The 14,010-nt window shown below is 34.4% G+C and overlaps 1 protein-coding gene across 7 annotated transcripts in view; it reads left to right on the top strand.

Moving 5' to 3' along the window:
* MIPOL1 (mirror-image polydactyly 1) overlaps positions 1-14,010 on the top strand; it is a 332,144-nt gene that overhangs the window by 261,696 nt on the left and 56,438 nt on the right. For all 7 annotated transcript variants that reach the window (XM_044932758.2, XM_044932757.2, XM_044932756.2 and 4 more), the window contains one exon: positions 6,315-6,545. In XM_044932758.2, the coding sequence (XP_044788693.1) occupies positions 6,315-6,545 (231 nt within the window). The remainder of the gene's footprint in view (positions 1-6,314; positions 6,546-14,010) is intronic.

Genomic DNA, 14,010 nt, shown 5'->3' with positions numbered 1-14,010 from the left:
AAGGCTTTGGCATAGTCAATAAAGCAGAAATAGATGTTTTTCTGGAACTCTCTTGCTTTTTCGATGATCCAGCGGATGTTGGCGATTTGATCTCTGGTTCCTCTGCCTATTCTAAAACCAGCTTGAACATCTGGAAGTTCACAGTTCACGTATTGCTGAAGCCTGGCTTGGAGAATTTTGAGCATTACTTTCCTAGCGTGTGAGATGAGGGCAATTGTGTGGCAGTTTACATACATAAAAATGGAAACTTAGAAGTGACAGACCATTTCCTCAGAAAAAAACTATTATTCCATTATTGATACATGCAGCAACCTGGATGAATGCCTGGGGAACTATGCTGTGTGAAAAGAGAAAATCCCCAAACCTTTCTATTTGTATAACCCTCTTGAAATGACATTATACAAATGGGAAACGGATTAGTAGTTATTAGATTTAAGGAGAGGGTGGAGTGGTAAGGAAGTAGGGAAAAAGAAGGAATCTTTGTGGTGAAATAACTGTTTTGTATCTTGTCTGTATCCATGTCAACATCTTGGTGGTGCTATTATGCTATAATTTTACAAAATGTTACTGTTGGGAGGAAGGTGGTTAAGGATACCAGGCATCTTCTGTATTATTTCTTGCAACTCCATATGAATGTGTAATTATCTCAAAACAAAAAGGTAACTTTTTAAATATTCCTCAAAAATGGAATGGAATGGAGTCGGGATGAGGGAACGAAGTGGAGAATGAGGCTTCGTACAAACATAAGGACAAAAGGAAGGGAAGTAAAACTGATATGACTCTTGTAGAACGCTAGAGTCCACTTGTTCAAATGGAGCATTTAAGCAACAATGTTCAATAGATAATTTTTGCCAGCCTCTTACAGAAAAGCCACTGTGCTTGGCCATAGAAGGAAATAAAGAAGAGCGAAAGTATTAAAGTAGAAAAGATAAGACAAGCATAAAGTATGAAGGATAGTGGAAAGTGATGAAGTTGTGTCTCCTTGGCAGGATATGGGAGAGTGACTTCATGATGGTTGTGGCTATTCATCTGGGTCTTAAAGTGTAGTGATCAGGCATTCATAGTGGAGGCAACAGTGTGAGCAGTAATCCATAGTGAAAAGGGTGAGGGTGTTTTTAAAGAATAGTTTATGTTACCATTTGACTAGAATTAAAAATTTTTGATAGCATAGGTAGGATGAAGCCTGAAAAGAAAAGCAGAACAGAGTCTGGAGCACCCTGAATTGTCAGACTAAACCTTGGGACATCAGCCTAGAATTCTACTTCCAGGGACCTTACCCTCCAAAAGTGAAGGAGAAATAAAGACTGTCTTAGACAGACAAAACCTGAGAGAGCTTGTCACCAAAACACCTGCCTTGCAGGAAATGTTAAAAGAAGTTATTCAGAGAAAAGATACTGACAGTAAGTTTGCAACTCAGATTAAATTAATTGATGAAATAAACCGGGAAGTAAAAAAGAGGCTCTGTCTTTTCAGAAACTGTAGTTAGGACAGCATAGCTCATACTTCTGCTTTCCATACTAGCTTTGTCTTTATTTATTTTTATTCAGTAAAACAAGTCAAACCTGCCTGTTGTTTTTTTTTTTTTTAATGATTTAATAATGTTATCAGTGAGTGATAAAATTAGGAAAACTAGGTTACTTCTCCCAATTCATGAAAAATCTGTAGCAACAGGCAGGTTTTTTTAATCACAGTATTTATAAAATATCTAAGTATTATATGATATCTTATACAAAATAATTAGATATAAATTATTTCTTTAAAATTATATAATGTAAAAAAATTATATAGTGTATAAATAGCTGGTTTCTTCCAGATGTTGTGCTAGATATTTTCATATAGATAGATTACCTCATTTTTTCTCATATAAACTTAATGAGGTTTTTCTCATTATTTTAGAGTTGAGGATAACAGTCAAAGGGGTACTGTATTTTTCAGACAGAGTGAACAGCAAGACTGAAATCTGAATCTCCTTCTTCAAAATCCAAATCCAATCTCTTTTTGTTTACCAGATTTGACATTCTTGACGTATTAGATCGGATAATTCTTTGTCGTGGGGATCTGTCCTCTGCAACGTAGGATGTTTAGCAACATCTGTGGCCTCTACTCACTAAATGCTGGTAAAAATATTTTTAAAGGCTCACTTTCTATAAAAACATTCACTAAGAATTACATAATTTCAAAACTGAAAGCGTTAATTTAATTTTTTATGTTACTTCATTATCTTCATAATAAATAAGGGTTCGTTCCCATCCGGTGTTAATGCCCTGTAAGCCACACTCTTTCTGGGGGTGATTAACAGCTTTTCTGCTGTTGTTTTATCATTTATTCTTACTGCAACTTAAAATATTTTCCTATACAATGCCATTTAAGTGCCATTAAATTGTAATGCTGCTGTATGGGAAAAGATGCATCTGAAAAGCAATGCATCTCAATCAACTTGGAACAGAGGTTAAATGTGATAAGACTCTGAAGAAAACTAACCAATGTGACCCTCTTGTCAATTTAGGGAAGAACTTTCTGAAGAAAAGTGTTAGTGCAGGCTTTCCTGGTGACTCAGATGGTAAAGAATCTGCCTGCAATGCAGGAGACCCAGGTTCCATCCCTGGGTCTGAAAGATCCCCTGGAGAAGGGAATGGCTATCCAATCCAGTGTTCTTGCCTGGAGAATCCCACGGACAGAGGAGCCTGGCGGGATACAGTCCATGGGGCCGCAGAAAAACAGCACTAAAACAAAAACTTACTTCAGTGGTTATAGATTTATACACACTAGGACTATATCCACTCTGCTGCTGCTGCTAAGTCGCTTCAGTCGTGTCTGACTGTGTGCGACCCCATAGATGGCAGCCCACTAGGCTCCTCTGTCCCTGGGATTCTCCAGGCAAGAACACTGGAGTGGGTTGCCATTTCCTTCTCCAACTCTACTTCACCTTTACTCCTCTAAGAAAATTTCCCTAAATTATAAACATTCTGATTTATTGAAGTTTATGAATATATTCTTCCCATAAAATTTCCCTATGTAAGTTAATATGTTGGAATTAGAAAGTAAATCACATGATACTGAAAAAAACTGCAAAGTATTGTAAGTTCTAAGAAGGAAAAGAGGTTATATGAGGGAACATATAAATTTAAATGAAGAGACATAAAAGTTTTATCTGAGAAACCAGTACTTATGCTGAGCCCTAGGAGCTTAGTCACACAGAAGCGTGGAGAGAAAGGCATTCCAAACAAATGCTTCAAGCAGGAAAAGCTTGCTGCACCTGAGAAATGGAATGTCTGCTAAAAGGTGGTACGTAGAGAGACCAGATGACAGAAGGCTTTGTAGCCCATGGCAAGTAGGGGAGGATTCCAGCCCAAGTAAAAGGCTGTAATGGGTATTCAGATCCTGGCTCTGCTAGGGGTGAGATTAATTAAATTACTTATGTCTTTGCTTCAGTTTTTTTATTAGTAAAAAAGTAATATTAATAGGACTTTCCAAGTTGTAGTGAGGTTTAGTTAAAATATGTAGTTCATTATTATCATCAGAGATTTATTCTGAATTCAGTGAGGAACTATTATAGGGTTTTGAGTGACATTATCTAATTCATCTTTTTATGAGATCACTCCAACTACTACTTCAGTCTGAGAAAGCCTTGATGGGGATTTAAAGGTTTCCAAAACACGCTGAATGATGAGTAGCTTTTTGAGCTTGAGAATAAAGGGTCCCAGTCACAGGTCCATCTGAGAGAAAAATTAAAATCAGGTAGTATAAACTTACTCCCCAAAAGGAAAATATTAAATGATAGAAGACTAATAAATGACGAATGAGTAGGGAATTAAATTGGGATAACATTGATTTTAATAATGGTATAATTTTTAAAACTGAGTCATTGATTCTTAATAGTTAATTGTTTATAATATACTAGAGAGTGTTTTAGGTATCATAAACAAATTCAGAATTCCCAAAATAAGCTGACCGACTGTAAGTTTTAAATGAGGAGCATATATGTAAGATTAAAATACAAAGGAACTGGATAGGCTAAGATTTTTTTAAATAGGACACAAGAAAGCACTGCCATAAGTGGAATAATAATAAACTGGATTTCATTAGCATTAAGAACTTGTATTCATCAAAAGACAACATTAAGAGAATGAAATATCACTGTACCCCTATTAAAATGGCCACAGTGTAAAGGACTGGCAGTCCCACTCTAAGGTTGCACATAGAGCAACTGGAACTCCCTTGTGATGGGAGCATACATTGGTGTGACCACTTTGGGAAACTTTGCAGTGTCTGCTAAATCTGGACATACATATACCCTAAGGAGAAATTCTGTTCCAGGTATGAGTGCTTATGTCACTTATATCTCAGTAAACCTGGAAACAAAAACCAAAAACAAAACAAAAAAGAAGCAAGTACGTAGGTCCATCAAAAGACACGTACAAGAATTTATTCATGGCAGCAACAGTGGAGTGGTGAAATGAGTTGCTGTGTATTTATTTAACAGAAAACTTAATAGAATTTTTTAAAAAAATGAACTACATGCAACAACAGGATGAATCTCATAAACTTTATGTTAGCTAAAATAAGTCAGACAAAAAGTTCAAAAACAGTCAATATTAATCTTGATAGAGGTTGAATTAGTGATTACCTTTGGGAAGGGGATCAACTGTAAGGACTGGAGTGTTCTGTATTTGTTCTGTGTTTTGTTCTTTACATTTTGTCAAAGCTGAATGTTTTAGATTTGTGCACAGTATATAATTTAAAATGTAATTGACATTTAAAAGTAAAGAACATAGACCTTTTAGCGGTTTGGTTTGGTTTTGTTTTTAGTTCCTTTCTTGGGTCTTTCAAGTAAACAAAAAGATTGGATTGAAAGAAATTGGAAGTTGGAAGAATGTAGAAAGTATGAGAGGACAGAGAAAGAATAGGAAAATGAGCAAGAGACAGAAGTGTTTAAATATATGGATTGGTAGCAAGAAGAATGAAATAAGAGTTAGATACATAAATAAGGAGGTGAAAAAGTACAAAGGAAGACACTTTCCTTGCACTCCGCCAATTTGGCACTATATACCATTTTTATTTCATACATAGTAATCAATCATTTGACCACAGTGTAGCAGCATTCTCTCTTCCAGATTAAGTTGAATTCTGGAATTTCTTTTGGTGTGCTAACTGTCCCTGCCTCAGGTCCATCTTATTTCCTTGTGACACCTTCTCCAAAGTGAGCACCTTGGAGAGGTGTATAGGTTGCTAAATCAAGAAGAAGAAATTTATAATTACTTTAGTTTGAAAAGTTTTAGATAAAGTACTAGGCTAGATATTCAGCCAGAGTTAAAGTTCCCTGACAAGCTTTCTGCAGCTTTAAGGATTAGATTACTTTCTTTCAACATTATCAATCTGTATTATATAGTTGGGTTGTTTTACTTCGAGTCTCCCATCGACATTTCTTTTGTATGCATATACTGAAATGATTTTATTTAATAAAAAAAGAACATCTCCTGTGTGGATTTTAAATTTCCCCTTATTAAATATTTATATTTTCAAAATGTCTTTATTTAATTGAGTGAGGTGCTTGGTGCCATTTCAAAATAACCTCAGGTGGTAGATGTAATGACATATCAAAGATTTGACCTTTAGCATTTTAGGATTCTATTTGTCTGCATTTTCTTCTGCTTTCATTTGGTCTTAATTTATATGCTGTTTCTCTGTATGACTTAATGAGTGGGTGTATTTGGAGTAAGATTCATTAACAAAAAGAAAATATATCTGAATACATATTATTTCTGTGCGGTCTGACTGGTAATCTTAACCTCATTCATATCTCAACTGTGACAAGTAGAAAATGCTGTGTATAAGGCTGATCAGTATTTGTACAAACCTCATTCATTCTCATTAAGTGTTCAGCTGAATTAGACCCTGGATCTACTAAACTGATGCCCATTCTCTTACTTCTCACTTCTTTGCAGTCAGCTTATTACATTCTTTTATTTACCTAGAGATACTTTATTTTCCAATTCTTTGCTATTCCTTTTAAAGAAAATTGAATGTAATATTTACACTGATATAATTAAATTAACATCTTACAGCATCTTTTTGTATGCTTTGGTAGCAAAGATAATCATTTGTCTGGGTAGCTTTCAGCTTAGAAGCAGAGAAATGGATAATTATCAAGTATAATATTATGATATAAAAATTACTTTCATTTATCCATTTAAGTATGCCTTTATTGATTTTTAGAAATGGATCTTTCTAACTGGAGCTTTTTGTTTAATAGATTATTGGTCTGTAAGCCTACATATTTATGTTTAAATTTTTTTATTTTTATATTTTCTCAGTTTACACAAATCTTTATCCCAAGAAGAAAATCTGAAGGATCAGTTTAATCTTACACTTAGTACCTATGAAGAAGCTTTAAAAAATAGAGAGAACATTGTTTCCATCACTCAACAACAAAATGAGGAACTGGCTACCCAACTGCAGCAAGCTCTGACAGATCGAGCAAACATGGAATTAGAGCTTCAGCATGCTGTAGAGGCCTCCCGAACAGCCAATGATAAAGTTCAGAAGTAAGTAAAATGATCTTGTATTATTTCAAAAGTATGAAACAAAACAAGGCAAAAGCACTTTGTTTTGGCAACTAAGTAATATGTATTTATGCTATTAATAGTTTCAGACAAAAGTGGATTGAGCCAAATGAACTTTTTTAGTTCATATTTAAATTTGGGGTCAAAAAGTCATTTACTTGGGAATCGCGGTTACTGTTTAGGGCAAACAACTTTTATTTTTGTTTGTTTTTAACTTTTTTAACTTAGTAATTGATCTTTGTGAGTTCATGGAGGCCATACGATAAAAATCATTTCATAGGTACTACATGAAGTTATTAGCAAAGGGAAGAGACGGGCAAGTTTACCAATTTTATTCATTTAGCATCAAAGTAATCCTGCCTGAGCTGAAATCTATGATCTTGCAGTTTGAGACCTCTAGGTACATAGAATCCAGTACAGTGAAATTCGTTTTCTTGTGTTGTTCCTCTGAAGAATTCAATACAGCTTTCATAGTGTATGATATTTATTTTAAATAATCTTTGCATTTTTATTCAGATTTAAATAAAGCTGCATAATCAGTCAGTCTTTAATGATAGCTAGCAAAATGATAACAAATAACTTACCATATAATGAAATCGCTTGTTAATTGATGAGACTTGAACACTGTAGCAGAATTTTCTTAGGCAGCTTTAATGTAATAGAACTTTGTCATTTTAACAGAGCCTTTTTTTTATGTATTGCTAACAGCATTGCATCATTTACACACCTAATCGCATTCAATTCTAAGACACTAAATTCTAAGACAAAGAGTTCTAAAACAAACCTTTTTCCTTAGCAGTTTTTTTCATTTTTACAGTATGAAGTGTAAGTGCTAACTTCAAGATTTCTTACTTCTCACTACTTCTTATTTGAAAATAGGTCTCAAACATTTCCCTCACACTTCTGAAATTATATCTTATATCTTAATTCATAGCCCAAGGTCAGGTACATATGCAGTCAAGACTTTTTTAAAACAGATTAGGAATTTTGCATATTAATCTTTAAAGCAATGTCTTCTACCTTGAAACTTATGATTTATGATATTATATTTTTATAGGTTTAAAGATTAAGTTTATATTTGACCAGCAACTGTCTATAATTATTCACAATGAAATATTAATGTTCTAAGAACACCAAGATAGATATTTAGGTCTATCTCATTTCATTGTCAATTACAAATCAGTAACTTTTGACAGTTAAGATCTATTTTGGATCAACTTGCTTAAAAGCTACAAGTACTTTAAATTTCAAAGTTTTCTTTACATGCAATCCTTTAATTTCTTTACATAACTAAAATTCCCTAAAATTGTGTTTCCCAAAGAGCATTAGATTTCTAAAATATTTGGAAATGTTGTCAGCTTTCATTTTTAAACCTCATCAGCTATCTTATTATTTTGTAAAGAGGTGGATGAAACTAGAGCCGATTTTACAGAGTGAAGTAAGCCAGAAAGAAAAACACCAATACAGTATACTAACGCATATATATGGAATGTAGAAAGATGGTAACGATAACCCTGTATATGAGACAGCAAAAGAGACACAGATGTATAGAACAGTCTTTTGGACTCTGTGGGAGAGTGGGGTGGGGATGATTTGGGAGAATGTCACTGAAACTTGTATAATATCATATAAGAAACGAATCGCCAGTCCAGGTTTGATGCAGGATACAGGAAGCTTGGGGCTGGTGCACTGGAATGACCCAGAGGGATGGTATGGGGAGGGAGGTGGGAGAGGGGTTCAGGATTGGGAACATGTGTACACCCGTGGAGGATTCATGTTGATGTATGGCAAAACCAATACAATATTGTAAAGTAATTAGCCTCTAATTAAAATAAATAAATTTAAATTAAAAAAAAATACAGTAAAAAAAAAAAAGAAATAATTTTATACCCCAAGAAGTAGAAATAACATTTTCTCTTATAATGCTTAACCTTTTGAAAAACTAGTGATATTGCCCTTATTTTTCACATTTAGCAACAGACAAATCAAAACTTGGAAATGGCACCAACCATGGACAGGGTTTAAGTGCAATAATTATGTCAGTTACCAGAGTTAAATGTTAAATTTTAATTTAAATGTTAAATCTTTTATTCTGATTTCTAGCAATCAGACCTAGAGGAAGTATTATCAGGCTTTCCTTTTCATATTTTATACACTATCTTTCATCTCTAGTTGCCCTCAAGTGTGCAGTGTATCTTCATCACAGTTATGGTGGGCATCAGCCTATTTTATTGGATATAAGATGATAACTTTCCAGGAAGCCAACTTGTAAGATGTTATTAGATGGTATTAGTATGTTCTATATAATCTGAATTACTGTTACTAGCAATTATTTTTGAAGGTCCTTTGTAAATATATCAGTATTCGAGGCAATAATCAAAATTTAAACTAAAAATGTTCACATTTTCCCTTTCCCTCATAACTAAATTTCTTAAATAGCTGATCTGTATTCACTCTAATTTTTCAATTCCCATTAGCTCGTCTACTACTCAATACACTATGGTTAGCTCTTATACTAAAATTGTTCCTCTTAAGATCACCAGTAATTTCCTAAATATTAAATTCACCAGCCATTCCTAACTATTATAAAACTAGTATATGATCATGGTAAAATAAGTAAAAATGCTCATACGTCTTCAACATGTTAATTTAAAATCTCAGGCTCTGGATTCAGAATGTATAGGTATGTGAACTAGGACATTTTATTTTAAAACATTATGCTGATGTGGACAATAAAATGTGGATAGTAATACTCCTACCTCATAATGTTGTAAGAATTAGATGAGATAATACATGTGATGCTTTTAAAACAATGTGTATTGCATGGTCCCTCCTCTTGTCATTTCACTCACACTGCGCTGTCTCATTCTTCAGAAGGGCACTACCTTTTCAAGGCTAAATGCCTTTATATATGTTGGCCTCTCTCCTTGGAGCCTTTGGCCCTTTTCCTTCATGAGAACTGTATTCATCCTATGAGACTCCCTGCAGTGTAGAAGATAGTCAAGATTTGTAGTCAAATCAGACAGACCTGTGTTTGAGTCCCTGCTTTCCTACCTATTTCCTGTCAGATATGGGGCAGATTACTTAACCCCTGAAGCAAAATTTTTTCAGTGAAAAAATTTGGACAGTTACACTGACTTCACAGGGAGAGTTTATGTGAAGAATAAACTGGATAGTATGTAAAATTGCCTAGTTTGTAATCAGTTACTGTAGCATTCTGCAAGTTATATCATTAGTATCACCGCATTTATCAAACCCATAGGAGTAGTTCAACTGCCTTTTCTCTACCAAATCTTCTCCAACATCCTAGAAAGTTAAATCACAGTCTTCTGTGTCATAGATTTTTTTGGTGAAAAATTACTCCTCTGAAAATAAAGCCCTCCCATTCTGTATTTCTTGTCTCCATCATAGCCCTCAATAGTTTCAGCCCTTTCCTTCTTCCCTCACTCTTTCTTGTCATTCACGTTCACTTTGCCATCAGTCTCTGTTGTCTACTGCCTAAGTATCTTCTGATTCCCACCACTCTTCCCTTGTTAATTTATTCATTCAGGCCCTCATCATCCCTCATGGTTGTTGAAATAATTATTCCTCTAAACTATTGAAATAATCTTAGAACTAGTTTACCTGCCTGTAGCTCTCTCAAAATTTGTCTTCCTTACCGCCACCAGAGTTAATTTTTCTAAAACACAAATCAGGTTATATTATTTCCCCATTTTAAATCTTTCAGGGACTCCTTAACCCCTGCAAGTTAAAGTTTAAACAACTTAGCATGTTATGCTGCTGCTGCTGCTGCTGCTAAGTCGCTCCAGTCGTGTCTGACTCTGTGCGACCCCAAGGATTGCAGCCTACCAGGCTTCTGCATCCATGGGATTTTCCAGGCAAGAGTACTGGAGTGGGTTGCCGGAGGCCTATCAATGGGCTTCTCCCATTGTTTTAGTATCATCTTCCCCCATGATGCCCTACCACAGGATCTCTGCTCCTGCCATTTCGCCTTCTTAGAAAATATTCCTCCCTTTTAGTGCCTTGCCAGATTTTTGTTATTCCTTAAATTCTGATCTAAATGTTACCCCTATGATGCTTCTTTATATTTCCATTCTTTAATGCTTTCGTAATACTCAGTCCATACCCTTGTTAGAAGTCTTAATCAGCTAGGTGTTAAAATTGCTTTGTATATCTGTATCCTATCTATTCTGATCCCTGCAAAATTAGTCATCATGGAGCTTTTCCAAGCCATAGATGGTGTTCTGTTCATCTTTGTATCCCCATTGCCTCCAAATACTTGGCACAGATGCCAGCTGTTAAGTGGGTACTCTATAAATGCTTACGAACATATAGACTACTGCTGCTGCTGCTAAGTCGCTTCAGTCGTGTCCGACTCTGTGCAACCCCATAGACAGCAGCCCACCAGGCTCCCCTGTCCCTGGGATTCTCCAGGCAATAACACTGGAGTGGGTTGCCATTTCCTTCTCCAATGCATGAAAGTGAAGAGTGAAAGTGAAGTCGCTCAGTCGTGTCCGACTTGTAGCGACCCCATGGACTGCAGCCTACCAGGCTCCTCCATCCATGGGATTTTCTAGGCAAGAGTACTGGAGTGGCTTGCCAGACTAGAACAATTTAATAGTTTGATATAATGACAGAAAAGGGTTTCCCTGGTGGCATAGTGGTAAAGAATCCACCTGCCAATGCCGGAGACACAGAGACAGGGATTTATTTGATCCCTGGATCAGGAAGATCTCCTAGAGGAGGAAATGGAAACCACTCCAGTATTCTTATCTGGAGAATCCCATGGACAGAGGCACCTGGCAGGCTACAGTCCATGGGTCACAGAAGAGTCAGACACAACTGAGTGATTGAGCACACACACTTGCTAGTGATCAGCTTGTTCTAACCACAAACTTCCATCAAGTTTAATTGCATTTAAAAGACCTGAAATCTTCAGTAAATAGGACAGAGAGACCACTATTTCTAATAATTTTATTTTAAATTTATATTTTATTTGTTTGAGTAAATATTTTTCTTAAATTTTTTAACCTGGGTATATTTGGAAAGGAAAGTTGTACAGAATTACTATCCATAAAGTAGTCAATATTTATAGGCAGATAGTCACTTATAGGGTAAAATGTGATGAATGCCAGACTTCACAAACCAAAAATAACTTCTTGGCCCAGGTATCTGGGTGATACCTAAAATTTCACCAATGGAATCCATTCCTTTGCCTTCAACATTACTCTCCTTATGTAGATCTCTTTTATTTTTTTTTATTTTATTTTATTTTTAAACTTTACATAATTGTATTAGTTTTGCCAAATATCAAAATGAATCCGCCACAGGTATACATGTGTTTGTGGAAGAGGAGCATATAGTGATTTGCCTTTTAGGGTTTTTGTTTTTGGTTTTTTTTTTTTTTTGCCAATACTTGATGCAGATTACATGGAGGCTAAAAAAATAGGTTAAGAACATGAGATCTTTGTTATAAAAAACTTCTCTTAATAGTTTTGCCTAGACCATCCATAGTCCTCATTTATTAAAAAGAAAACTGATGCACTAGTCCACTAAATGATGTTTTTATCACAAGACATTATAAAATCTGATTCTTTGTGCTGTATTTTTCCACCTGTCTTTCCATCTACAGATACACTTCTTCTGGCCTAGAGCAAAAGTTCCCAAAGGGATTTTTTAATATATTTTACTGTAATTAATGTATTTAAGCTACACAGTTACCTAAAAGTATTTACAGCCAGACTGATGTGGTTAGAAAACCTCTCAAAGATCTAGGTTTTAAAATGAAATAACTTTCATCACATACCATCTTTACTGTGGGCCAAATTTACACTGATGTTTATTTCCTCATAAACTATAACTATATAATGAATAGGTTGGACTAAAATTGTAAACTTCTAATATATCTTCAAGAAGAAAAATGTATCAACTATTTAGAATTTTCTTTCTGTAACTTTAAAAAAATCAGTTAGTTAACATTTGCAGGCATTCTAATTTTTAATTGCATAATTAAAATTTCAAAGATCAGCATAAAACATTTCCTTCTGAAATATAGGGCATCCTGTGGCTTTTGAATGCTATTTTAAAAAAAAAGTAAAGAGCATGTAAAGCTAATAAAAGTCTTTCCTGCCGTTGGCCAAATAGTGATTTCTATGAAGAAGTTGAAGTTACAAAGAAGTTGTGAATTCTCAGCCTGGTTTCCCTGCTGATGAGTGAGAGCAGTCTGTAGTTCACTTTGAGGTATCAGGGGAGTCGCCATAGTGTCACACAACGGTTCTTAGCGGAGAGCAAACATACTTTCCACAAACTTAGCTGCTTAATCTGTTTGCAGGTTGAATTATAAAACAGGGTAGATGACTCTGGGCGCTGGGAAGGGGAACAGAGCATTTCCAGTTTCTTGACTTTTTTTTTTAAAGCCTACTATTATTTTAAAAAAAAAAAAAAAACCTACAATTTTCATCAAAAGACCACTAAACTTTATAGTTTTGTTGCTAGTTCCAGAATCTGATATTAACTATAATGATAAATGATTCTGCTCAAATAGTTTTACGTAGTTTAATGTGAAAAGCGTCAATGAATTTTTTTTACATAGTTGCATTAATATTGTGTTTTCATTAAAATTATTCTACCTCTTGCCAACTTTATCTTGCTATTTTCCCTGTAAATTCTTGGTTGGACTACAGTTGCAAAGCAATACTAGATGTATTGTGAATGCTTTGTAAATATGATACTTGTTAATTGAATCAAGGAGTACATTTCTTAAATTCTCAACTCAGCATAAGGTTTAAATCAATATTTAATAAAATGTTGAAAGTTTACTTGGATTTATTAGTATTATTAGTAAATGAGGATTTGAAACTTTTCTGGATATTTCTTCACAATCGTTTTTATATTTGAGATTTTAAAAGCTCTGTGAAGTATGATATGTACCTCAGCAAATAATAAGTCAAATAGTTAATTTATTTGTGATAGTTTATGTACAACTGAACACCCCCATCAGCTTTGGACAGCACCTTCTAAATCTAGAGGTAATTAGATATAGTTTTTTATGTCCTTTATATATGGAAAATTGACTCAGATGCCTCCTAAACAGTCATCGCAAAATATACATGATCTAACATGCTTAATTTTTATTCTTGAACACATGATATGCTTTTTAAGAATTTAATGTTCTGGGTTTTTTAATCATAACACATGTTTTTAAATTAAATACCTATTTAACTTATGAAATACATCTTGTACTCTATCAAACAAGTATGTATTTTATAAAAACTTTAATTCCATTATATATTTGTATAGTGATCCCCTCTCTTACACACTGAGTACATAAAGTAGCTTTCCTTAGAGCTACTTTTATTATATACAGAAATACCTACCATGTTTGATAGGTGATATAATTATATTCATTTCTTTATAAAACTAGAGAATTGAGGCTTATACCTTGATC

The sequence above is a fragment of the Bubalus bubalis genome, chromosome 20 (assembly GCF_019923935.1).
Source record: "Bubalus bubalis isolate 160015118507 breed Murrah chromosome 20, NDDB_SH_1, whole genome shotgun sequence".
NCBI classification, from domain to species: Eukaryota; Metazoa; Chordata; class Mammalia; order Artiodactyla; family Bovidae; genus Bubalus; species Bubalus bubalis.
The sequence above is the reverse complement of the archived record's forward strand: the minus strand, read 5'-3'. Positions and strand labels throughout refer to the sequence as shown.